This window comes from Cynocephalus volans, chromosome 8 (assembly GCF_027409185.1).
Source record: "Cynocephalus volans isolate mCynVol1 chromosome 8, mCynVol1.pri, whole genome shotgun sequence".
Classification (NCBI taxonomy): domain Eukaryota; kingdom Metazoa; phylum Chordata; class Mammalia; order Dermoptera; family Cynocephalidae; genus Cynocephalus; species Cynocephalus volans.
The window spans coordinates 2,402,999-2,429,474 of NC_084467.1; the positions used below are offsets into that span (position 1 = coordinate 2,402,999).

General features: G+C 51.4%; 3 protein-coding genes across 5 annotated transcripts in view; 2 read left to right on the plus strand and 1 right to left on the minus strand.

Moving 5' to 3' along the window:
- Positions 1-346: 346 nt before the first annotated feature.
- TPRG1L (tumor protein p63 regulated 1 like) lies at positions 347-5,159 on the plus strand. Its single transcript, XM_063105993.1, has 5 exons — positions 347-609; positions 790-881; positions 1,143-1,319; positions 2,180-2,333; positions 3,021-5,159. Exons 1-5 carry the CDS (start codon positions 409-411, stop codon positions 3,213-3,215), a joined length of 819 nt encoding a protein of 272 aa, XP_062962063.1. The 5' UTR covers positions 347-408; the 3' UTR covers positions 3,216-5,159.
- On the minus strand, positions 5,103-19,805 carry WRAP73 (WD repeat containing, antisense to TP73). Its single transcript, XM_063105992.1, has 12 exons — positions 19,664-19,805; positions 17,075-17,227; positions 16,186-16,302; positions 12,350-12,422; positions 10,776-10,879; positions 9,872-9,958; positions 9,375-9,509; positions 9,201-9,278; positions 7,749-7,854; positions 6,550-6,675; positions 5,797-5,988; positions 5,103-5,467 (listed from the first exon to the last, which is right to left on the minus strand). The coding sequence occupies exons 1-12, from the start codon at positions 19,730-19,732 to the stop codon at positions 5,325-5,327; spliced, it is 1,383 nt and encodes a 460-aa protein (XP_062962062.1). The 5' UTR covers positions 19,733-19,805; the 3' UTR covers positions 5,103-5,324.
- A 3,674-nt stretch (positions 19,806-23,479) lies between these two features.
- The window catches only part of TP73 (tumor protein p73), a 75,401-nt gene continuing 72,404 nt past the window's right edge, over positions 23,480-26,476 (plus strand). Inside the window, exon 1 of one of the 3 annotated variants that reach the window (XM_063104712.1) lies at positions 23,480-23,611. The gene's annotated coding sequence lies outside the window, so the exon portion shown is untranslated. The remainder of the gene's footprint in view (positions 23,612-26,476) is intronic. The other 2 variants (XM_063104710.1, XM_063104711.1) reach the window with 2 other exon arrangements.

A 26,476-nucleotide genomic window follows, 5' to 3' on the forward strand; every position in this document is an offset into this window, starting at 1 on the left:
GCCCCTTCCAGGGCGGTCCACCTGCCACGCGGGCTAGGGTTGCGGGGTCCCGGGCCCCCCTCCTCCCCCGCCCCTCCGCGTCTCTCCGGCAACCGGCTCCGGCCCCGCCCCTTCCCCATGACGTAAACAGGAAGTGGGCCTGCGCGCGGCGGCCGCTTCCGGCGCGGGGAGGGGCGGGAGCAATTGTGAACGGCGGAGGGGCGGAGCCAATCACGGAAAAGGACCGGGGACAAGCCAATACCGAGAGGCGGTGGGCGCGGGCGGGGGCGGATCCAGGGGCGTGGCCTGCTGGGCGGATCCAATCGCGGCGGCCCGCGGGGCGGGGCAGACGGCCGGGCGGCGGCGGAGACGGCGGACGCGTCAGAGTTGGCGGTGGGGCCGGGGCCGGGGCCGGGGCCGGGCGCGGCGATGCTGCAGCTGCGGGACTCGGTGGACTCGGCGGGCACCAGCCCCACGGCGCTGCTGGCGGCCGGGGAGGAGGTGGGGGCGGCCGGCGGCGCGAGCGGGGGCCGGCCGGGGGCGAACACGCCGCTGCGCCAGACGCTGTGGCCGCTCAGCGTCCACGACCCCACGCGCCGCGCCCGCGTCAAGGAGTACTTCGTGTTCCGGGTGAGACGGGGGCGCGGGAGGAGCTCGGGGTGGGGACCGGGGTGCGAGGGGGCTCCCGGGGCAGGGACCGGGGTGCAGGGCAGGGCCGGGGTAGCGGTTGCGGGTTCCGTAGGACGGATGGGGGAGGAGGGGCAGGGGCGGCCCCCGCGTAGAGTGACTCCTGCCCTTGCCCGCGCCCAGCCCGGCACCATCGAGCAGGCGGTGGAGGAGATACGCGTGGTGGTCCGGCCGGTGGAGGACGGCGATATCCAGGGGGTGTGGCTACTGACCGAGTAAGCCGGGGCTGCCCGCTGGTCCTCGGGTGGGGACCCGTCCCCGTGCTCTGCAGGCCAGGCCGAGCCGCGGTGGGACACCTTGCCAGGGGACTTGGGGAAGGCCTCTGCTGGCCTGTGGGAAAGCCCGAGTGCTCTACCTCGTGAGCGTCCTGGGGCTGCCACGGCCTGTTCTGGGGCTGGCCTGGGCCAGGAAGTCCGGGCCGGGGGCCGATAGCCCGAGACAGCCCAAGTCCGTCGGTGACTCCTCTTTGCTTCCAGGGTGGACCACTGGAACAATGAGAAGGAGCGGCTGGTGCTGATCACCGACATGTCGCTGCTCATCTGTAAATACGACTTCATCAGTCTTCAGTGCCAGCAGGTGGTCAGGATAGCGCTCAGCGCAGTAGACACCATCTCCTACGGAGAATTCCAGTTTCCCCCAAAGTCACTCAACAAGTAAGTCTTTTCAGAGAACCTAGTACCACTGGACTTTAGGGCCAGAGAGGACCTCATAATTCAACCCTTTTAAAAATCAGCCCCCAAGTGGTGGTCTTGTGTCTGCCCTTATGTAGAAACAAAGGCTTCAGCTTCAAAAAATCAATAGAAAGTTCCTTAAAATGGAAGCAAGTTACTTCTGAGCAGTTGAGTGCATTAAAAGGAATGTGGAGCATAAGATAGCTATTAGGCGCAGAGTGAAAATGGTTTACACAAGTTCTAGATATATTGGAGTGGAACCCAGCATGTCGCAAGTGAGCTTGGACATTCTTCAGATAAGGGCCAAAGTCTGCATTTTATCTCCAGCCAGGAAAGCACTACGTGATCATGTCAAGTCTTGCTGTGGTTAATTTTTAAAAGAAAAAAAGTAGGGTACCACTTTAATCTATAGATATAAACTTGGAAATATTTAATGGCCAACTTTCAAGACTTGATCTTGCTTTCAAGAGAATTTTTTGAAATAGGAGAAACCTAGACATTAGTGGAGGTCATTTTGGCCAGCATTTAATAAGACATTAAGGAAAAGGGAAAGTTACGAAGATGTTCATTGAGCGAGCCTGTTAATGTACTCCTGTTAACCGTTAACAATCACATAAAGTTAAGTTTAGCGTGACCTAAACAATATATTTAATTTGTCATACCAAAAGTATTTAAAGCAACTGTTAGTGGAGGCTGCAGTTCCTATTAAAGAACCACAAGTCATTTTCTGTTGTAAAGTGTCATAGGTCTTTTTTTTTAGACATGGATCTGCCTTTTAGTCTTAGACTTCTGTGAGAGTGCTGTGGCCTGCTGTGTTCAGCTTGTTTTTTCTGATCTGTCAGACGAGAAGGTTTTGGGGTTCGGATTCAGTGGGACAAGCAAAGTCGCCCTTCCTTCATGAGCAGATGGAATCCCTGGTCCAGGAACGTGCCCTACGCCACCTTCATAGAGCACCCGATGGCCGGTGCAGATGAGAAGACAGCCTCTCTGTGCCAAGTAAGACACACGTGACAGCCACTTTCCCACAGTCATGGAAACGTTCCAGATTGGCACTGTCCAGCACGGTGGCCACGTAGAGCTACTGAGCACTTGAAATGTAGCTAGGAATGATGAGAAAATAAACTTGTGATTTTTAAAGATTGTAGTTAGTTTATATGTTTGAGCAGCCTCACGTGGGCAGTGGCTGCTGGTCAGTGTAGTTCCTTGGAAAAGGGCCTAGACAGGCTGCAGGAAAAGCAGCAGACCTCAGGCTGTGCTAGCAACCACTGATGGGCCTGGCCGCTCAGCAGTGTTAGAGCCCAGAGCTGGCAGGGGTCCCCAGCCGTGTGCCTTGGCCTGCTTGCTAAACCTGCTGGGTTGTGGTAGGATTAAGTAGGTTAGTGTGGCAAAACCACTTAGACCTGTGGACAGTAAGGGCTCTGCAAATACTGGTTGTCGTTCGTCACAGAAGAGCACAGTGGTAAGATTTCGACACACCCAGAGAGCTACATTAAGGAGGTGAGTTGAGGGACCCCCAGGATGTGGCAGAGAGCAACTCATTCAAATGAGGGGACTGAAAGACTCAGCAAGGAAATAGTGGAGTTTAGAGGGATTTAGGTGTCTCAAGTGTGAAGTTTTTTCTTGTAAGGGATTATTCTTATCTTGCCTGAATGTCAAAGCTCCATGTTTTCTCTCTTTTTAAAGTTGGAAAGCTTCAAGGCTCTGTTAATCCAAACTGTCAAAAAAGCCCAAAAGGAAAATGCTTTGTCAGGACAAGCCAATGGTGTGCTGGTCTTGGAGCGCCCCCTCCTCATTGAGACCTACGTGGGATTGCTGTCCTTCATCAACAACGAGGCAAAGCTGGGCTATTCCATGACCAGAGGCAAGATAGGCTTTTAGACAGCTGCATCCTGGGAGCTCATCCCCACAAGAACGCCAAGGTGACATGAGGACTGGGGAGAGCCTGTCAGGCCTCCCGCCAGCTCCACTGCCGGCTGGAGGGATTGGGGGGTCATTTGCTTTTAGGGATTTGATTGGAATAGTAAAGTGAATTAATATATATTTAGTTGGATATTGGACATCCGCTAATGTGAGCTGCATACAAAAGCAAACAGAACCTGGCTGTCACTGTACTGCTGGTATTCCACTTTCTGCACTCCAGTTTTTGTGTTGTCCCTCGAGTCTGGCTGGCTTCTCATGGTTCTTCGCCACCCCCCGGCCACTCTGGCGTGCTTAGATCGGCACACTCCCGCTCTCACTTCCGCTGTGGAGATGGTAGATACAGGGAGTACCTGATATCTCGAGTGCCTGCAGCTGCAAATGTTTACAATGGGGTCAAATTGTGTATTTTAAAGTTAATCCATTTTCTTAAAGCTAAATACAAAATAATCCAGTAGACTGGTTACCTAAGCAAGATGTGATCTGTGCCTTGTCAGCTCCTGAATGAACAGTTGATCTTTTGTAAATAGGTATTTGACCTGAAGTCACACTTTTTCTAAAATTAATCCAAGTTGTGTTCATACTTAGGGTATCTTTCCCAGGCCCAAAAATGTTTAGAGAAAATCGTTTTAAGACAGTTTATTAATTTGAGAAAGCCATCTTGATCTTTGCACGTAATTTTGACAATTACACATATTGAGCTTGTATTGCTATATTCATATTTAAAAGGGAACCGGGTAGTTTGCTCCTTAAAGAATGCACTTTAAAGAAAGAGCTATATTAGACCTGACGTTGCTAGTGCCCTCCTCAGCACCTGCAGCTCCAGGTAGATCTGAGGCTTTGTCAGCCCCACACTAAGCATGCCTGAGCTTTGGCGTGCCTATGGAGTTTCCTCCCCTGCAGCCACACGCAGCCCACTTGTGTGGCTGGAAGCATTTGTGCATAAATTTTAAGTGCTGGCCTGCCAGTTTCCTCCTGCTTGCTTACAGCTGTTGTGGCTTTGAGCTGATTGGCCACGGACGTGGTCATGGTGCAACAGCCTGTCCAGACCAGAAGGCGGCCACAGAAGCTCACCTGAGCCTTCAGCCTTCACTTTTGGTCTTTTAGTAGACATTGAGAACCAAATGGATGTTGTTCCTGTTTTGAAATTGTTGCTATTAAAATAGGTGCAGCAATCAAGAAAGTACACTTATGTGAGTTCATTTTAAAGCTTGCACTATCTTCTGTAATGCTTTGTGCATCTGTTGGCTTGCTCTGCACCTACGGTAACAGACTGGCACATAGCTGGTACAGTTCTCTTTAAAGAGAGAGACAGGTAACAGTACACAGATGACCGAGGTTTGCCATCCTAACTCACCCACCGGTGGTGCTCAGGCTTGGCTGCAGATGCCTGAGACTCTGATGGGATTGCTCTGGGGGTGGCCTGGGTGCTTCCCACATCCATCCAGGATGGAGACTCCTGGGCATTAGTTCTCAATCCCAAGTGGACACAAGACTCCCTGTGGAAGTGACTCTAGGTCAGGGACCTGCAGTTCTCTGTTCCCTTAGGGGGACGTACCTAGGGCAGCACTACCCTCAGCTGCTCAGGGCTCCCTTCTCCGCATTCCAAAGTAGACCCTACCACAGTGTGGCTAGGTGTGCCCCACAGAAACCCCCCGTTTTCCTAAAATATTCAGTGACTGAATTGGGGGACCCAGGGCAAAACCAGGTTGTCTGTCTAAAGGGGAGACTCGCTACGTGGGGCTTGGTTATTTTAGGGTTGTCCGTCCTCCCTAACACTGAACCAGAAACTTAAACCTAGAAAACCTTCCTGTGACCTAAATCTTTCAAGAAAATAAGCATCAGCAATTTTATGAATTAGCAAATATTTATTTTAAATAATAAAAGTTACACCTTTATATACCATACGTATTTACAAAAATGCCTTGCTATAGAAAAATAAAACCAGATCGCTGGATCTGGACCATCACTGTTAGAGAGCTTCCCAGGGAAGCCCTATTCCTCCCCCACGCTGGAAACACACATAGCGGCCTGCTTCTGTGTCCGCATAGGCACAGCTTTGCGCTGATCCTACGTGTGGCCATCCAGTTGTCTGAAGGCTGTGCCAACCCCTTCCTCGGTCTCCAGAAAACAGAGACAGAAGTGATCCTTACTGAGGAGGGCCAATGAGTCCCCACTTAAATGCCAGCACAGAGAAAGCACCGGAAAGTCACCTAGAGAGAGAAAACAGGTGGCCAGGGGATTACAGCGGGAGAGGCCAGGGTTAGAAAGGGCCTGGAGTGACCCAGATGGGTAGAGCCAGGCTAGAGCCCAGACATGGCCTCAGCTTGGGCTTAAGACAGCAGGTCCCTTCTGTGTCAAGTTTGCACATGGCACTGACTGTGAGGTGTACCAAAAACTGCTGGGAGCAAGTTTCACTTCATGCTGGAGACAGCAGTTGGGTTTATAGTTTAGCCGTCAGATGCCACACTACCCTGAGTGAGGATGTCCCGTCCATACCCGCTGGCACGTACATATTTACTGCGTTCCCCGGCACACTCACCTTCTCCAGGCACCTGCACCGACACACAGCCTGCCGGGGACCACAAGTAGACCTTGCTGCCTCCCGTGCAGACGGCCAGCCGTGGCTGCTGCGGGTCCCACTGAAACGAGCGTACTGGGGAGAGCTGCTCAAGCACCACAAACAGTCTCAGCTTCTGCACATCCCAGACCCAGACAGCATTGGGGACACTGTCTAGGGAAGGAAGAGATGACAGGCACTGGAGTCATCCCTGCTCGGCTCCCCCATGTTGGCCCCTACCTCTTGGCTCTGCTTTTTACACCTGACGATGGAAGATGCGACAGCAAGCCCGGGGGCATGGGGGAGCCACCCTGTCTCTGCCTCTGTGGCCATGTCTCCCAGGAGTGTTCCAGTGCTCCTGATCTGAGCCAGTGAGGAAACCTCAGGCTTTCCCGTCATGAGGCATGTTTTTGTTTGTTTTTATACAAAATCCATTCTTAAAAACAGGCCTGGGGGCTGTGGTGTGCCAGGGACCCTGCTCTGTACCAAGTAAAAAGGCCATGGCAGGAAGGCATGGGGCACAGGGCTGGCTCACTGGCCCGCTGCTGCCGGCCAAGGCCGGGACGACTCCTCCGAGAAGCTTCTGCACGCTGACGTTCACTATCTCAGCAGAAAGACAAGGAGGTGCTGTGTAAGGAAGCAGCCACCTAGCTCTCTTCTCTAGTTGTTTCTATACCTGGTAGCAAAGGACACAGCGAGTGGGCAAAACCCAGGACCCATGGCTGCAGCACTGACCGTTCTTCGTCGCCAGAAAGTAGTTGTCAGGACTAAAAGCCAACATTCCTACGCCAATTCTAGGGTTCGCTCTGTCAGTAACAGGTTTCAGAGTCTGCAAGGAAACTGGCATGGAAGCAACTTCATCTGGAATGGCAAAAGGCAGAACAGGGCGCTGTCATCTCTGAAGGCAGCAGCATGCGTCTGAGATGCTCCCGCCTGCGCCGGGCAGCTGCTACCCAGCAGCCGGAGGGGCCAGCCTCCAGTGCCTGTGCCGAGGGAGGGAAACACCAGCTGGAACTCAAAGCGCAGAGGCAAACTTGTACTGCAGCCAGGGCTTGACAGAGGCTGGCGGCTGCAGTAAGATGCCTGCCTGAGAGTTGCCCTCAGTGAGGCCCAACCAGGGACGGGGTCACTGCTGCCTCTCAAGCCCCAGTGGCACCTGGACCAGCCAGATAGGAGAACAGACATGCTCAGGGACCACCACACCCCAGCCACGGTCTCAGCAGCTCAAACATGTTGACATCTGTTTTTCTCTCTCCACTAGCATCTTAGTTTACAACGTGCTTCAGTCTCAACTTTGAATGGAAAACAAGTGTTATAAAGCCTAGAGCAAAAGTTGTGAAATAATGACAGCTAGTGTGAGTGACGCATCCCCTGTTCTGGGCAGCTCTCCTACCCTGAGCGTCCCTGAGCCCACCATGGGCTGGATGGCATCCTCAGGCCTAGCTCTTGTCCCGCGTTTCCTCTGTCTGAAAGCTCCTTTGATGTCCCCAGTGTCCCTGTGGGGTAGCAGCCCTCACTGCACCCATTTTAGAGACGAGGAAACCAAAGCACAACAGCCTCACCCAGCCTCGCCCGGCCAGGACACAGCCCAGAGCTGCAGTGAGCCACGCTGTCGTCGCCTGACACCCCATGCTTGCCGTGTTACAACACTGCACTCGGTGCACCAGCTGTCACATGTGGATCTCGAGGGCTTATATTCAGTGGACAAGAACAGTGCCTCGGTTCTACTGAGTAAAGCAAATTCCAAACAATCTCAAGATTGACAGGTTGAGAGATGCATGGCCTATGAGGTGGCACCGGACGGGAAGAATGTATTTTAAAAAAATAAAGAACATCTGAAATTCGCCTGGACAAAGAGGAATTGTTTTCATAAGACAAAAAAGCAACAAAAAAAGGAAAGCAAACACACATCCCTGCAAGGCCCCGCTGCTTACATTTGCTCTCCATGCTAGTGGTGGGGCCGGCCCCTGCTCTGGTCCGTGGGAGGGAGAAGCGGCCCAGCTCCAGCCTCGGGCTCTTCTCTGCTTCTTTATACACAACCTGAAAGACACAACGCGGCCACCACCACCGCTGAGGAGATGATGGCATGCGCCCACGAGGGCGCACCGTAAACACCAGGTGCTGCCGTGCTGGGCGAGGTGGTGGAAGTACTGCCTGCTCTCTCCCATGTCCTCCAGGCAGGCCTGCCCTTTAAGCAGTGGTGGCACATGTGTGCGGCTGTATGCTAGCAGACAAAAGGCCGTTTCATTCAGGCAGACAGTGTCAGCACCAGAGTAGGCGCGAGCACTGCAGCTATGACAAGAGACACAGAGAAAGCTCCCACCAGGACAGGAAAGGCAAGCGGGAGCCCAGGGAGCTGCCAACACTGACCTGGGGAGGGACGCATCTGTGGCTGAAGGCCTGGCAGCAAAGGCAGGCAGCCCTGTGCCCCCGAGCAATTCCTGGATGAGGGAGTCACCTGGGCTGACTGCACTTTTAAGACATGCTGGGTGGCGGGGCGGTGAAGGGTTTGGAGACATGCCGAGACCACAGGCAGGCCTGCCAGGCCCGTGTGGTCAGCCTGCTCTGGCCCCTCCACACTGCTCACACCCCAGCCTTGGCATCTCTTCCAGTCACTGCCCACCTCAGGTCCCCTGTGCCTTCTGCACAGTCTCTCCCTAGACACCACAAGGCTCCCGGGTTCTTCCCAACAGTCTGCACTTAGGCGTCACCTCTGGGGAGCAGCCTAGCCAGTGTACCTCACTGTGCACGGCAGCCCCCACCCCTCTGCTGTCCTCTCGTCACATCTAACCATCTTTTGATTGGGTCTCTCGTTTAGGGGTGGACTCCACAGGGCTGGTATTTTGTCTTTGCTCCCTGCTGTCCCCCAGTGCTCAGATGAGTGTCTGGCATGCAGCAGCCACTCATGACCACCCACTGAGTGAACAGACGCTGCTCCTCACCACTGGCCCTTTGCACTTCCTGCTCCCTTGGCCTGGGGTGCTCCCTCCCCAGACCTCTGAGCATCTCATGTCTGCGTCAGCAACAGGCAGGTCTGTCTGCTCTTCTCTGGCTGTGGCAGATGCTCAGTGTTTGGGGGCAGGAGACCCTGGACTACTCTGCAGACAGCAGGGATCTGGACAGACCAAGAGCCAGATGCCGGGGCTGGGCTGAGGCAGTGGAGGAAGAGGTGGGCAAGGGCCGTGAGACCCTCTGGGCAGCGTGGATGGGAGGGACAAAAGCCACTGGTAGGGTCTGCCATTTGAAATACTACAGTAACAAAAGTTTATGGAGATGTAAGTAGCCAGGTGAATGGCAGAGCACAGTAAACAACACAAAGTGAAAAAACAGCTTCCTGCCCGCCTCCCCAAGTATCGCTCAAGCAGGGACACGTGCTCCAGACTTACTGCCTTGGGGTTATTAATGGTCGCAGGATGCCCAAACTCTGTGATCATTTTCCAAGTCACATGATTAAGGATGCGCACCTGGGGGAGGAAACCACACGAAGGTCAAGACACGGCTCTGGGGGGCTTGCTTGGTTCCCCACGTACCCTGCTCCAGGTCCCTGCTCTAGGTCCCACCTTTCCATCATAGCTCCCGACTGCCAGGAACTGGCTGCTGGGGCTCCAGGCCACAGACTTGATACCCAGGGACCACTCGTACGCACAGTACGCTGACAACAATCGGCCGTCCAAGGAGTACAGCAGAATCTTGTACTGCAGATGAGACATTTCAGTTGTTATGTACAAATGCATCAAATTGACCTAGAACATGTCACAGACATGGCTGCTTCAGAGAGAGACTGTGCAGACAGTATGAGCCAGCAGAAGAGGTGCACAGGAGAAACTGTCCCACCGTTGAGATCCTCAGCTAGAACTGAGGTCACAGCTAAAGAAGTAGAGCGACAGCCTGTGAGAACAAGAGGAGTCAGGATGCAAATCTCATGACTTGCTGATAAAAGTTCAACTCATCATCGAAAATGAGATGCACCTGATTGTATGGCAGCATTCAGAAAGCATCAGATACATGCAGGAAACGGCTCTGAGAACGAATCGTGTCACCTGGCCATGTTCTGTACCTCCAAGCAGGTGTCCCACACCGCCAGCACACAGCCATTCGGGGCCCACTCAATCCCTGCGAGATCCTGGGTGTCCGTATCAAAGTGCTTCCAGAGGGAAGAGGGAGAAGCAGATTAAAATTGGAAGATACTTTCTTAAATAAGTAACTGCATTTAATATAATTAAATTATAAAAATAATTGATGTTGTATACACATTCAGCATTTAATTTTCTTATATAGAAATGGACCAAAATGTCTACACCTCTGTCCCTTTAAGTACATTCAAATCCCTGCTGAAGTGAAGAGGCTGCGCACAGCTCACGGCAGTGCTGGTGCTGGCGCTGGGCAGGCAGCCCAGAGAGAGGCGGTTTGGGCTTCACCTGCCGCCGCACACACGCTCCTGCCCTTCTCACCTTTCCTTGCCTGGCGAGTCTCACTCCTTTAAGACCCAGCTCAGACAAGATCCCTTCCAGGAACACTCCCCAGAGCCCGGGTACCTAGTGCTGGATGGTGCTGAGTTGTGTTTAGAGGGCGGGGCTCTCTGTGCCTCAGCACCTGGGACAGGTCTCGCCCAGAGACCCTCAGTCAATGTTAACTTCGATTCTACCCCTCCTGATATAGCTACACATGCATGCAAATGCCTTCGCACTCACAAGGAACGGAAAAGGGCTCAAATTTGACAGCACGGTGACTTTTAAAACACAGCAAGCATACACCGTTATCACCAAGTCTTGTAAACACTTAGCCAGCGTGTATTACTTGAAGTGATTGATGCACAGCACCCCTGCCCCTTGGAAATACGAGGTTGCGCTGTTCCATATTGTACCAGAGATCCTCTGGATCTTAAAGAATACCCATTTCACCCACTACCTCCCTGGTCAGCAGGACAACTTTATTCCCAGCTGGGAGAGGAAATGCCTCACCCTCAGGAGCTGCCAGTTGCTGCAGACAAAGATGCTCACGCAGTCTCTGCAGTCCCGCCGTTCTGCCAACGCCATGTAGCGGCCATCCCTGGTGAAGGTTATTCCTACCGGAAGGAGGAAAATGCACCAAAATCAAGAAGTAGCCAAATATGAGACATGACAGTAGTGATCTTCCAGGAAGAATGAGAGAGCGAGCAGAGGTCAGAAGGAGAAACCACCCAAATGCAGAACACCATGTTTCTTCACACAAATGAGAACATTCTGTCTACAAAGGAGACACAGTAAAGAGCTGTGGTCTCATCCCCTCGCGGCATGGTGAAGACAGGGGAAGTCACGCACACACACAGAGACTACTGAATTGCAAGGAATCTGTGAATAGTACCACGTGACCTGATCCCTGAGAATCACAAAATATTACTGAAAAAATGCAGTGTGTTACAAACTAGCAAGTGTTTAGGAAGAAAACTGCAGGAAATCTAGGGGTATTTTCAGCTGGTCAAATTCAGCTTGAGGCACTGGCCGGGTGAGCTCACTTGGGAGAGCATGGTACTGATAGCAAAGGTCAAGGGTTTGGATCCCTGCACCACCCAGCCACCAAAAAATAAATAAATAAAAGCGGTTACTACATATCTTATTTTACTTTTGAATTTAATTATTTGGAAGAAGTAAATTTAGGATCAAAATTTGGAAAAACCTTGGTTCAAAAGGTTCAACTATATGTTTCAGTTCTGTGCCAGCTTAAAAAGCCCTCGGCCAAATTTCATGCTTTTTGAGTGAAAAGAACCCCTCAAATAACACATTATTTCTACCCAAGGAATGTGTGTCTCATCTGAGAGACACTAACACTCCCGCTATAAAAGTAAAACATAAGTGCACAGCTGCATTTCATTCAAATGCCACTCCAAACCATTACGGGCAACACAGAAATGCGGAAACCTCCTCCGACTGTGCAAGGCCTCACTCTGAGCACGGTGTGTGAGGTGTCACCATGGCAGCTCATGGTCATGTCCGCCCGTGCTGTGCTGCCCACGGGAGCTTCTGCAGCCACCACACACGCACCTGCTTTTCTTCCAGACGGCTCAGAGCCTCCGTCGGGAGGGGATGCTTGTCACTTATCCCTCCCCGGGGATGCCCAGATGTGGCAGGTCTCTGTCTCCCCTTCACAAAGCGTCAGCAGGAGACTCAGAGGCGTGAAGTTCTGACCTGGACTCCTGGGGCACCAGCTGGATGAGACCTAAGTACCCAGTGCTATAGCAGGGTAAAGGGGTCCCTGTACACCCATTCTTCTCTGATGTCTCCAACAACACACTCTTTAGTTATTGTGATTATGTTGTAGAAGGGGAGTCGTCTTTTAGAGATAAACATGGAACTATTTACAGGTGATGTATTAAGAGACCTAGGATACACTTTACTCCAAGAGTCAGTGAGATGGGTACAGAGAGACACAGATCGGCTCTGAGAAAATGTGTTGCTGAAGCTGTTTTTGCCTGTGTTTGAAACTTTCTTTGATAAAAAGGTCCCCAATCCAAAACAGCTACAGAGAAATGGCTTTCAAGTAGCTTTGATAGACTTACCCTGCTGACAAGCTTTAGGATATTTGATGTAAGACACAGACTTTGTGCACAAGGACCAGACGGTTATCCGCAGCTGTTGGGGAAAGGGAAAAGAGAAGACACGTGTTTAGCATCTTTTGAAAACCCACCAAATCATGAAACAGATCATTACCACCCAAGTACAAGATTTACTGAAGTGAAACTATCAGTGCCTTCCGGGTGTTCTCCCTCTTAACAGCTGTATCCAAATGCATGTTTTACTGTTATTGAGATAATTCAGTGTTCCTGGTGTTTTGTTTCCATTTTATAGCAATATTATTTGAGCGACACAAAGTTACACTTAAGTGCAGTTTAGTTAGCTATTTCAAAGTGATCACAGTTTCCGTACTATTATAAGCCTAAAAAATGTAGTCAGAAAAACATCTCTATACAGGAAAACCACAACGTTCGGTCTGCTCTGTGAGGCGGACAAGGAACTTGATGTGGTCCCTCCAGGGCTTCCAGCCATGAGCCTGTGCCACAGGCGGGGCAGGAGGGCAGCAGCTGGGCACAGAGAGGGCATGTAGCCCACTCCCCGCCTGGTGGTCTTGGTGGGCCCAGCTGATTCTGCAGAAGGGTGTTTGGAACAACCACTGTTGGCATATTTTCCAGCTTTCCTCTCCTTCCTTTACTCAGGTAGCTGAGCACTCACGAGGCTGGTACAATGAGAAGGACGATGTCACAGCATGGGCTGATGAGCCTGTGCCTGTGCAGAGACGGGCACCTGCACGGGGTGGGGGTGGGGGGCCGAAGCAAATGCTCAGGCGCAGATGCACCAACACCGGCATCTCATGCTGAAGTTCTGTGACCCCGGCCCGTGCAGCCTGCAGTGAGCAGTCTTGCTTCTGAAAACGTTCTCCATGGCCTTCCCCAGGGGGCATGGCCCTTCGCCCCAAGCCATGCACGAGGGAGTGGTGGACATTGGCTGATCTGCTGGTCCTCTGTGCGAGAGAAGATGAACCCACGAGCCACTTCTGGTCAGATAAATGTTGCGTTAGGATTCAGAGTGCTGCATTTCTGCACCAGCATGATTCCTAAAAATGCTGCCATTTCTTCAGTTTAGGAGGTTAAAAAAATGAATTAACTTTATATTCTCCACACCATCTCTTCTTATAAAAGAAAAGAGCCTGAAGTCCATAACCACACCTCTGAACACTGCCCGTGACGTCTAGGGGACAGGCTGCGGACAGGTGCTGGACATGGGAAATTGGGCTGCGGAGTTCACGGTGAGTGGGCGGGGCTGCTACATTGACCCCGGGTCCAAACCTGCCCGCATGGCCAGCCAGTCAGCTCAGCTGCTCAGAGCACAGCCTGTAACACCAAGGTCTCGGTTCGGATCCCCTAACCAGCCAGCCACCAAACAAGAAAAATAGTAATAACAAAGGCTGATGCTTTAAAAAAAACGAAACAAAAACAAAACCTGCCTGCTGTGCCGGGGGAGGCGGCACCAGCACTAAGACATGCCAGGAGGCACCTCCGGGAGCTCCGTCTGAGCAGAGTGCTACGTCCTCCAAAACCTGTCATGGAGGCCGAGGAGGGCATCAGGGTGTCAGCAAGGGAAGGGCACAGTTCCAACCCAGCAGGCGGGGACACGTCCACCCTGTGACACCGGTCAACAGCGGATCGGGTGCCCGAACCTCTAGGTATCAGAAGCCGTCCCATGAAGCAGCAGGTTTGCAGCGGCTGGACGCTGCGGCCCGCAGTGCTACCCAGCACACCAAGCCGCGAGGCCCACCCCTGAATCGCATTTTAGAAAATGACAGGAAATGCACACAGCTTAAAGGCCTGATTTTTATCCTTTATCCCTCACCAAAAAAATTTTAAAAGTCTTAAAAATGACAACTGTTTGTAACTTTAAAAAGTCCAACAAGGAAACAAAGGTAGTTAAATATATGCCTCCGTCACGACGTGGAGAACAAGCCCCCTGGCTGGACGCAGACCTCCTGCACAGATGCTCTCCAGGGACAACAGCTGATGGCTGCAGAAGGACCACACAGGACAGACTCAGTGACACGATCCATGCAACTCCATGGGTGGACTTCAAAAACAGCATGATGACAAGTAAAAGATGCCAGACCCCAAACTCTACACATCTTGTGGCTCCACTTACATGGAACGCTAAAAAAGTAATACTGTAGTGACGAGCAGTAGGTAGGCAGGCCAGTGTGCGCCTGGGGCCACCAGCGGGGAGAGGGACTGACCATGGGGGCATGAGGGGACCTTACAAGGGGTGAACATTCTCATTCACCGTGGTGGCAGTCACATGAGAAACACTTCACTGAGCTGTTATATCTAAAGCGAGTGGATTTTATTGCTTATATATTGTTTTAATTGGCTTTATTCCAATATACGAAAAAGTGCTCAGCCTGGATTTATTTTTTTAAGCTAACCATGGACTATTTACAACATACACACTAAAATTTAAGGATACAGAAAGGTTGAAAGTGAAAGGACAGAAAAAGATGTACCATGAAAACCTTAACCAAAAGAAAGACAGTAAAAGACAGTACTGCTACATCAATACCCAATAAAACAGACTTCCAAACAAAAAGAACTGTGAGACACGAAGAGGGATACTTTATCATAAAAGGTTCAAAAACCATGAAAATAGTGAAACCTGTTTCACTATGTAAACCATTTAGAGAGAGTTCTAAATTTCTGTGTACTAATCACACAGCCTTCTGGAGACTGGATTTTGACCCAGAGAATCATAAACACAAAGTCTTTGAGACAAGGCTACATGAAAAGCTCAGATTATCCTCTCTGAGAAACTCAGGCTACCTTTAAAATGTCCATGCATATAGTACAGAGAAACTAAGTAGCCCCTCATTTCCTGTCTTACCCTCTACCAGCCTATAACAACAAACATTAAAGTATGTTAAAAATCGAAACAAAGTACATGAAGCCACACAGCTGTCTGAAGCACTTAATTTAGCAATCCCTCCACAGCTGGACAGAAACTTGACTCCAGCTGGTGACAACTTGAAAAATGCTGAATGAATCCCCTAGGCCCACTCTGCATTCTCGTGTCCAGGAATAAGCACCCCCCACTCGTGTTGCTGGTGCAGAGTGCAGCCACACTTGCAGCCTGGTGCAGTCCAGACAGCCACGAACTCTCAGTGGATTCAGGCCCGAATGCTGGGTGACAGTGCCCCATCAGAAAGCGCATACTTCAAGGGATTCCTACATTTTTCCATATCTTAAAAATACACTGTGGATACCAAAGGCCTTCTACCTAAACACCTTATATATGCCTAATTTTGTAATTTGAGATATACACATACTGCCCAAATTATCTCTGATTTATTGTCAGATCTCAAACATTTGCCTTTGTACTGAGCACTACACAGTGCCTGGTGCACAGTGTCTGCAATGCCCATGGAACGAGTGTGGGTGTACTGACGTACCACCCACAGACCCACATCTTAAAGGGAAGATGTAAATTAGTTCACAATAAAGCTCATTTTCTATTGCCAAGTTAAGGGGACTGTTTATTTAAATCCTTAAAAATGTAGGGCCGAGCCCGTGGTGCACTCGGGAGAGTGCGGTGCTGGGAGCGCAGCAACGCTCCCACCATGGGTTCGGATCCTATATAGGAATGGCCGGGGCCGGTCACGAAAAGGACTAAAAAAAAAAAAAAATTGTAAATAAAGATTTTTTAATGTTTTATTTTTCTTTAAAACCAGACAAAAAGATTACATAACAATACTTATGGGCTTATAATGCTCTGACTTAAGATATACACACTACTCCAAAAATACCCTCTTCAGCACTCCCAAGCTATCTCAGGAGTAGGGGACAGGAGGGCTCACACTTACGTGGAATTCGGTTGTATTGAGAATGTGTCGCCCGTCCGGGCTCCAGCATGAGGCGACCAGCCCTGCTGAACCCTCATCTATTTTGCAGTGCCATTCTGGCTGCTCCAAAGACCAGACCTGGATCCATAAAAGAGAGAGACACACAACTGCAACCCAATCAGCACAGACAGCAAGTCCTCTCCAGGGGACAGAACACAGCTTGAAAACAGCTGAGGATCAACGGCACGGGTCAAAACACAGGGTACCTTTAAAATCTTTCATTATGAAGGACTGGCGCTTACTTCTATTCCACATGAAAGTAAGCCACACTTCTGGTGATTTTGTTTTGTTGTAATTTTAAAACGGTTTATTCACACTGCCATTCCCAAGACCTCATTCATCAGCTGTGGGGGTGTAACAAAACATCACCTCCTGATCTTGCTAAAACTCACAATGTCAGGGCCGGCCCGTGGCTCCCTTGGGAGAGCGCGGTGCTGATAACACCAAGGCCACGGGTTCAGATCCCTATATAGGGATGGCCGGTTGGCTCACTTGGGAGAGCCTGGTGCTGACAGCACCAAGTCAAGGGTTAAGATCCCCTTGCTGGTCATCTTTTAAAATAAATAAAGAAAGAAATAAAAATAAAACAATGTCCAGGCTCTAGACTGCTGTCTGTAAATACTTCCTGTTTCTGAATTATTTTTGCTTAGAGACTAAGAATATTTTAGTAGCTCTCGTTTTAAAAGTATGTAAACTATTGGAGAACATCATAATTTAAAAACAAACAAAAAACTGGCTTTGAGCTGCACTGCCTTTTATCCCCAAACTAGAAGGGTACAGAACAAAACCATTCCTTCCCAGTGACACTCTTGGGGAAGTTTCCTAGTGTCACCCATGCAGCAGCACGCACCTGCACAACCCCGCGCTTGTACATGGCACACAGGATAAAGAGAGAGTCTGCTGACCACTCCACGTGCTGGATCTGGTCCAGGCACGTGTACAGCTGAAGGACCTGAAGGGTGTTCACATCCCGGACCACTAACCGGTACTGGACACAGGAAGCCTAAAAAACATGAGAAAGAAAGCACTTATGTTCTCTGCTCTCTCAGAATGCCAGCCCTCCCCTGCATTCAGCGACCCTGTCGCCTCCTCTCCTGTCAGACATGTTTTATACCTAGACAGCTTCATGTTGGTCACCAATTACATAGCCCATTTCAAAAAATAAGTTAATAAAAAGATAAAGTTGAAATATACAAAGCAGGTTTCAAAATCGTTATACTCTAGTATAAAGCAAGGGTATTTTACAACTCTCTACTTAAAGCATTTTCTTTTTAATAAAAACGATCCCACAGCATTTCTTGTCATCTGGTAATAACACAAGCGTGATCAAAACGATAGTAACAAATGTTTTAGAACTACATTCCCAAAAAAGGACACATAAAAAAGCAAACTGTATTGCCTTCTCAACAATTTTCACTTCATTTCTCATTTCTAGTTGGACACTTTGTAGCAGAGTAATATTTTCTCCTTCTAACATGATCCAACCCAGTTGTTTTCTTGACTTTATTTTAGAATGAATCTCTTCTGCATCATCTAATACAAGGTTCATATACTCATCAAAACTAATGATACAGTCCTCCATCCGCACATTCACTTGCTCATAGAGACACACCTGAGTCAGGGATCCCTGCTGCAGGTATCTGAAGACGAAGACGAAGAGAGGCACAGGGTGGGGTGTGGGGAAGGGCGTGGAGCTTGCCTGCCCTCGCCATGTGGAAGCTCCCTACTTAAACCATTTTCTATTCCTCTCTTAACAATATGTTAAAAACTAAAGTAGGAAATGGCAATGGGAAACAGCTCTTCTGTGAACTAGTAACCAAATCCCCTCCTAGTTTTATCACTTTTAGAAAATTTCCTTAAATCTATAAAGGGTAAGAATCGAGGCCTCACAGTCGTTGGTGATAATGACCACAGGAACAGCAGACTTTTATCAGTGCCTCAGGCAGAGCCCAAAACCAGAAGGTCAATATACAGCATGTGCTTTAACTTCTGCAAATGCAAAGATGCTTCATAAATGCTCACTTATCTACATTAACTTATTTCTAACACTAAGTATGAAAAAGTTTAAATATTAACACCTTTTTCTTAAAGATAGTTTCTTCATGTCCATATTTGTTAATTATGTCCATATCTAAGCAAATAGTTTCTATGTCTGAGAACTCACCCACTGAATCTATGCTACATTACACTTTAAACATCAAGAACTTATTTTTAAATTGTTTTGACCTTTCCCTCCCCCCACTCCCCAGATAATTAGTATATTCAACATTGCACCATGTAATGATTTTGGGGGGCCCTTTACCATTTCTCACTAACACTCCCTCCCCCTCCCCCCTTCAAAGGTCAAACTAGATTACTAGTTTGTGTTTTACGAACTTTCACCAAAAAAGAAAGCCACATTAGTTTTTCATGGAAAAAAAGAGGGAGGGTGATTGAAGACTGAAACAAATATCTATGTCAAGACATATGTTTCTACATTGTAGCTTTGAAAATCGTGATCAGTTACAATGAATTCTTTATGAAATGGAATATTTTTACCATACTTGGTATAAAATATATACCAAGCGGTATAAAACCTATTGCAAGATACTGAAACTGGAAACGTGGGCCTGCTCTATCCAGTATTTAGGGCTGAGTTTTTAATAACAATGATTTCAGTAACAGATTATTAAGAAGCGTTTTCATAATATTTTGGCAAGTGTGTGCAAACCAAAAAAACACCAAAATTTGGACAAAGATAACAGGAATGTTAATAAAGGCTCAAACTGAAAAAGAACCATAAAGCATAGGTCAATTAAGAGGATGGTGAATAACTACAATGAAGTACATTTTTTTATAAAGTTTTTTTTTTTTTTCTTAATGGCTTTCCAGTGCCAATGATCTGTCCCCACCGCCAACCTCTCCGGAACTTCTGAGGATATACGCCGGTCATACTGGTATATTCCAAAACCTAAAACTATAACTCAGTGATTTAGGCACCATCCTGCCACCCACGGAAGAACAGCTCAAACCCCTGCCTTGGGGACAACGCTGCATCTCCCTGGGGATAGACTGTTCCTTACTTACACCATTTATGCAGCTTGTGTTGGAGAATGCGGACGGGAGCTAGAGAAGGCGACAAAGGAGCCGCACCACTTGCAAATTTACAGCCAACAAAATTTGCCTTTTGTGACAAAGTAACAACAAGGAGCCGACACCTCCTGCACCCTCAGATGTGGTAAGGCAGCACGGCGTCCTTCTTCGACAGGTGGAAACAGCAGCTCAGGGGAGGCTGCACCTGCCCAGGCCCCGCCCCCGCCGCGAGCACCTGCCCGGGTCCCGCCCCCTCCTGGGGCGTCTGCCCTGGCCCCGCCCCTCCGGACCCCGGAGCTGCCTCCACGCCTGGGCTTCGCCGGGCCCACCGCCCCGCCTCGCCCGACCCCGCGCCGCCGCCGCTCACCAGGTACTTTCCGTCCGGGGAGAACTTGCAGAGCAGGCTGGAGAGCTTGAACACCTCGGAGAAGTTCATGGCCCCGCCGGCCGCGGGCCCGGACCCTGCGCCTGAGAACCTGCCGGGAACCCCGGGCGCCGCCGCAGCCGCCAACCGCCGCCGCCGGAAGTCAGGGGAGGCGGAAGCGAGCCGCAGCCTATCAGGGACGCGGGAGACCGCGCGGCATTGTGGGGCTTGTAGTTCCCGTGACCCGCGCCGCCGCGCGTTAAAGGAGACGCCCTCATTTCTTCCGACCCGGGATTCCAGAACAGCACCCCAAGAGCTAAGAGGCGCGGGAGGCCCCTCCAGCTAGGGCTGCACACAAAAGGCAGGACGCACAGTTAAATTTGAACGAATCATCTTCTAGTATAAGTATGTTCCCAAACATTGCGCGGGACACACCGATACTAAAAAATCACTAGCTTACCTGAAATTCAATTTTAACTGGGTGTCCTGCGTGTGTGTGTATACACACGTACATTAATATTAATATGTAAGTGTATATTTACATGCAAACATACATTTATGCCTACGTTATTATACAGAGAATGGAAATTGGAAGTCAAACACCCCTTGTATTCCAAAATAGGGTCTCAGACATTTCGTATTTTTCATTTAAATTATTAGGAGGCTTGGAGCTATTACTTAATCTGTCTGCCAATACACTGTTTAACGTAGCACTGAATACATGATGCAAGTTGTCAATGGATGAGTGATCTGCCAGTAATTTTATTCTTCTTCAATAAAGTTGCATGAGCCATCAGTTAGCTGCCTGGGTTAATCAATATGCGAAACAATCTTTTGTAAATGCAAAGCTGTTTTTCGTATATACTGTTGGTATTTGCTCCATTACTTGGCGTCAAATGGTAAAGTTCAAAAGAGTGAATACTTTGCTGTGTTCAGGTAAAGTGCAGAGTCTGTGACAGGTGGACACATTGCTTGACCTGATTGATGCAGAACTGATCCGCTATTCAGATAGTGTGTCTTGAATATGGTGCACATGGTGCTTGCCATCCTGGAGTTCATAAATGGACTTGGGACCCAGCAGTTTTGAAACGTGTATGTGGAGTTTAAGAAATTTGTTTTCCACGTGTAGACCCCATCTGACTAAAATTTCTCTTCACTTTGTACACTTGACAACGGAAAAGACATAAGATGGGAGTAAACATGGGTCGACATTTACAAAGTAAAGTACTGTTTCGGTGTGGGGGTTGTCAGGAGGCTGTGTCGAAGTGACTTTATGCAGGATACTGAGCGTCTGTTGAAATGGATTTGTTCGGCCATTTACATTAATGAGCATTTAAATGCAACAGACGTCATTTCAGGTGACTTAACTGAAGGAATACAAATCAGTGCTGTTGGATGAGTCGTTGTTTGTCAAGTGCTATGTGCGCCACTCATTTCACTTCTGTAGTACCAAGGGCGTCACATTCCTCACCCTTCCTAATCATGACCCTGTAGTTTTACTTTTTTTCCCTACTTAGTTCGATTTGTTCATTGTTCTATTTCTTAAAGTCCTCTATTCAATGTCTAGCACTTCTGTAATTTCACCAATCTCACATTTTCACACCGCTTATGCTTACATGCGTCTCATTTCTTGTCTGCACACACATGCGGAAAGCTACAAATAGATGTTAATGCTTAATTTTTATAAACATTTTAATATGTCAAAAAAGAGAGTATGTTCCCAAACATTGCAGAGAACATACTAATGCTAAGGAATTACTCACTTATCCGTATTTCTAATTTCACTGGGCGACCTGTGCGTGTGTACACATAAATATATTTCTATTTATAAGTAAATACATATTTATACGTATATGTTTATACGCACATTTGTATATAAATACATCTACTATATAATGTCGTCCCTATTACATGTATTATGTACACACAAGTGTTTGTTTTGTTTGTTTGGGGGTCGTTTGTTTTTGCTAAGTCAGGCAACCCTACCTGCAGCGTGACCCTCGTCCCACACTCAGGTGCTCTCAGATGAAGGAGAGAACGAATCTGACGCTGACTCTGCAGAGAGAACCTGTGGACAGCCTGCGCCCGCCTGGCCCTCACACGCGCGCACCTGGGCTTGGCCCCCCGTAAGGAAGGTCCGCGGGGTCCCGCAGCCCGGTCCCAGCCGCCGTCCGCCCCGGGCACGGGTGGAAAGAGCATCGGCGCGGGCGCGGGGCTCTGGCGACCTCGCTTGCTCTCCGGGGCGTGCCTCGTCCTCTCGGCCGCTCGGGACCCCTGGTCCTCTTCCTCGGGCAGCGGCCTCCCGCACTCGCTCGCCGCCGCGGGCCGTCAGTCGTCCCCGCCAGGCCTCGCCTCTGCAGCCCGCCGCATCGCGCACACCCTGGCGCTCCGCCCGGCCTGCGTCCCGCTCGCACCTCCCGGCACCCAGACCCGGGCCTGCTCCCCGCGGACGCCTCCAACCCGCCCGAATGCACGGATGCGGGTGCGTGCACGCGTCCTGCTCGAGCAGTGCTGGCCTTTTCTGTCCCCAACCAGACCCAAACCTCTGCGTAGGATTCGTTTTTGTGTCCCCATCGCAGGCGTCTTGCAAACAGTAGGCGACCAATAAAGGCGTGTAGAAGTCAAGCAAGCGCGCCGGGTCAGGTGCAGACCCCGTGCGGCGAGAGAGCCCGATCTGCGCCCGCCCGGCTCGCTCGCGATGCCGCGAGCGACGCTGACGCGACCTTCCAAGGCTTGGGGGTCGCCACGGGCGGGGGGCATCAGTTCGGAGCTAGATGACGGGTCCCACAAGCATCAGAGGGCAGCGCCCGCGGTGCCGGTGTCCGAGATCCGCTCGGAACTCGCCCTGCGTGTCGGGTCGTCCAGCCCAGGCCCCGCGTATGGGGACGCGAGCCCTGGAAGTCCCCGCCTGCCCTGTGCGGGAGCGGGCGGGAGCGGGGTCCGTGCGCGCAGAGAGCAATTCCAGGTTCACGGACACACGTATCGTCGTGGACACCGGCGGGCACCTGCGCAAACACCGAACAGAATCCGGCGTCCGGGAACGTTCGCGTCCCCGAGTTACTCCCAGGGGACCGAGGGGCGCAACCTCCGGCTGGCGTCGGAAGAGTAGCACCGGGGGTCTCCGCGGGATCGCCTTTGCCAGGCGCGGCCACGACCTCCGCGCGGCTGGTGGCGTGGTCGGCGAGCCGTCGTCGGCTGGGAAGACCCGCCGGAGCCGACCAGACCCCAAGGGTCCCCTCCCGCACGGCCCCGGGGCCCCGTCTGCCACCCTGTCCCCCGCCGGCCGCAGCCCGTGCGGGACCCGGGGCGGCACTGCCCCGGTCCCTTGGATTGCACGCGCCCTGGTCGCGACCGGGGACACCGGGGTGTAGGGAAGACGGGGCGTCCGGGGGAGCGAGGCGTCGGGGCGCGGGGAGCGAGGCGTCGGGGCGCGGGGAGCGAGGCGTCGGGGCGCGCAGTCTGCACCTGTGCTTGGCTCCCCGCGTCCCCGCGGGCGCCCCAGGCCTGCCGGGGACCGCGCTGCCGCCTCGCCAGCTGGAGGGGCCCCCGCTTCCGCTCGGTGTCCGGCCCTGCGCAGGCGACCCCCCGGGGCTGCGCTGGGGCGACGCGCGCCAAACGGCGGCGGGAAGGCGGCGGGGCGGAGCGCGGCCGGGACCCGGACTCGGAGGCGGCCAGCTGCGGGGGCGGAGCGCCAGCGGAGACCTGGGCCCCGGCCCGGCCCCGCCGCCCGGCCGAGCCGCTCGGCGGCCTTCCCGCCCGCTTCGCCGAGAAAGGCGCTAACGCCGCGGCCGCCCCCGCCCCGGCGTCCCCTCCCCGCGCCGATATAACCCGCCGCGGCCCGCCCGCCCGCCTCTAGGCCGCGCCACCGTGCGCCCACGAAGGGGTGCGCGGCGAAGCCAGGGCCGGCGCCGGCCGGCAGGACGCGGATGCCCGGGGCTCCGACGGCTCCAGGTAGGCGGCGCTGGAACCGGCGCGCGGGGGCCGGGGCGCGGCGGGGCAGGCGCCCGAGCTCGCGGCTCTGAAGCCGGGAGCTGGGGGGTTGTGGGGAGCCCGGCACGAACTGGGACAGGGTGACACTGGGCCTCCCCCGGGACCTGGCGCCAGGGGCAGGCAGGCGGCTAGAGCCCGCGAGGAGGTGCGGGGTCCTGCCAGCAGCGCGGGCATCCTTTGGTGCCGAGAGCCGCCCGCCGGGGTTCCCCGAGGGCCTTCCTCCTGCTGACCCCGCTCCACCCCAGCTTCCGAGGCGCGGCTCGGAATGCCACGCGGGAGGAGCCTAGGTCTCGGGGTGCGGGTGTGGGTGGAAGTTGGGAGACCCGCGGGTGGCCCCCGTCTCCTCCCCGCCCTGTGCCCCCGCACGCCCTCCGCACCCACGAGGGCTGTACCAATCCCAATCCGGGGGCATTAGCTTCCCCGACACCCCGCAAGGCTGAAGGGGACCCAGGTCCTCTCCTGGATGTGGAGAACGAATGTGGCAGAGGCCTCGACCGCAAAGCCCCATGGGGTGGGTTACTAAGTAGGTCGCAAGTTTCCAGAAGGGCAAGTCCCTTCGGCTCTGAGTTTGCCGGGGGTGCCTGGCCTGACTCCCGAGTCTGTCCAGGCCCTGCATGGAGACGACGCCCCCAGCCTGTCCCTGGCCCTCCTGTCTGCAGTTACTTTCCCTTTAGCTGCTTGGACCTAGGGGAGCTATTATTACCTTCTTACTCAGATTGTATTTTTGTCTGGTCATTAAGGGATAAGCACACATAGTATGCACAAGTCTACATAAATAGATGGGTGACAGGTAGGCCATCTCCAACCAGCAAGGGTTAGGGGCAGAAAGTGTACCCCTAACTTCTGACTGGAGGTCATTTGGTTCCACATGTGTCATGGTCTGTTTATGAGTTAGGTGGACACCGGGGAACCGTTCAGGCCCCTGACACGGCGGTTTCGTTGCTGTTGTTTTGGTTTTTGTTGCCATCCTTGCCGCTTGTCTGTTTGGCCTTTATAATTAACTCGGAGGGAAAACGACTAAACAAAGTGCGCGGGCCTTCGACGTGTATGAAAGGCGAGCCTCCGTCTTTGGATTTATTCAGTCAAAGATAAGAAAAAGCCGCATTGAGAATAAAAGGAGAGAGTGCTTGGAATTTGGCAATAGGTAAATTTATGGACTATGTACGTCATTAAAAAAATAAGATCAAAAGTCAAACACCAGAAACTGCAAAGGTGCAGCTGCTCGTGGGTCAGCTGAGGGTGTGGGGGGTGGTGTCTGTCAGCGGCAGGCACTTGTGGAATGGCCAGGGGTGCCGAGCCCTGTCGTGGGTCCTTCTAGGGAAGGCTACGGGGAAGAGCAGCCCCACAAAAAGCCAGTCTGGCACAGTACGGAAGTCAGAATGCTGGGGTTCACATCTCTCTTCTCCACTTACTAGGCATGGATCCCCAGCAAGTCACTTAACCCCTCAGAGCCTCAGTTTACCCATCTGCAAAGTAGGGAAATAATAGTTCTTGCCTCAAAGGGTTGGAACAACAGTAAACAAGGTGCTGTATCTAAAGTGTTTGGAAGAGCGCCTGGCACCCACGTAGTGGCGCCGAACATAATGGCTGCTGGTCCTAGGTGGAAAGCCAGGAGCGGAGACCCAGGTCCCTGGTAGCCACTAGGTCTTCCCCGTGGGGGGAGCGATGGCAGGGCGGCAGGAATCTGCCCGTGGCCAGGGTGGAGGCTGATGGCATCTGTCAGGAGTGTGTGCTGTGGCGGGGATGCCTCAGTTTAGTACCTATTTATAGAGCGTGCCCCACCCAGGTCCAAGAATGGATTTACAACATTGGACACATGCAAAGGAGTGTTAACCCTGAGATTCCGAGCACCCAAAGGTGACATCACATACATGGTGACCCTTGGGTTTGCAAAAAATCAGAGACATTCTTCAAAACTTTACATATTTTCTTTTTCTAATGAGCTACCATTTCATGACATTCGTTTATTTTCCAGTTTGGTGAGGCTATGTCAATATTTCAAAATAATGTTATGATTCAACTTCCACTGCAAAAAACAAAAAAGAAACTGAGATGAGTAATTAAATGAATTTTAGTTGTCCTTTCACTATGACGGGGTCTTTCTTTTCCTGTCTTTTCTTTTCTTTCTTTTCTATTGGCAGCTGGCTGGTATAGAGGTCCAACCCTAGACCCTGGTGTCATCAGCACATGCTCTAACCAAATGAGCTTTCCACCAAGCCCCAAGAAACATGGTTTCTATCTGAATGTGGTGAAAGAGTTACTATCCAGCAGGCCCTGAGAAACAAGGTTTCTACCTGAATGTGAAGGACTTACAACTCTGGTCGATTTTATCCCTGGTACACCGAGTGATAACTTAACCCTACAAGTACTTTTATATGTTGCCCAGTTTTCTTTAACAAACATATAAACCACATCTGTAACCAGGGCATCCATTTGTGTGTAACCAAAGCACACAATGTCTTTTTTAAAAGTTTGCCTTCCTAAGTAGGTTACATAGAATGCCTGGAAAATCCATTCATTGAGGGTTGTGCAGGTGGTATTTTATTCTAAAAGCTCCCTCTGCTCATGGGGGTTCAAGTTAAAGATGGCTCATACTGCAGTGGGCTCAGAGAGACGTTTGCAAGTGTCCACAGACTGTCTGTTTGTCCTCCCTGCCTGTCCACTCCATGGCTGGTATTCCTTTGCAGACAAACCCTCTCTCATCAAAAGTGCTTTCTTTTCCTGGACATGCTGCCCTGCATTAGAGACCCCCAAAAGAAAAAATAATCAGCCAAACTATTGTTTATTGAACGTCTATAATTAGCATTTAGTCGGTGGTGGCTATGA

Coding starts and splice junctions, on each gene's coding strand:
- TPRG1L (XM_063105993.1), top strand. CDS start 409: ATGCTGCAGCTGCGGGACTCGGTGGACTCGGCGGGCACCAGCCCCACG. Junction 610..789: donor AGGAGTACTTCGTGTTCCGG/GTGAGACGGGGG, acceptor GCCCGCGCCCAG/CCCGGCACCATCGAGCAGGC. Junction 1,320..2,179: donor CCCCCAAAGTCACTCAACAA/GTAAGTCTTTTC, acceptor CTGATCTGTCAG/ACGAGAAGGTTTTGGGGTTC.
- WRAP73 (XM_063105992.1), bottom strand. CDS start 19,732: ATGAACTTCTCCGAGGTGTTCAAGCTCTCCAGCCTGCTCTGCAAGTTC. Junction 9,279..9,374: donor TCGGGAGCTATGATGGAAAG/GTGGGACCTAGA, acceptor TTCCTCCCCCAG/GTGCGCATCCTTAATCATGT. Junction 7,855..9,200: donor CCATTAATAACCCCAAGGCA/GTAAGTCTGGAG, acceptor TGTGTCTTTCAG/GTTGTGTATAAAGAAGCAGA.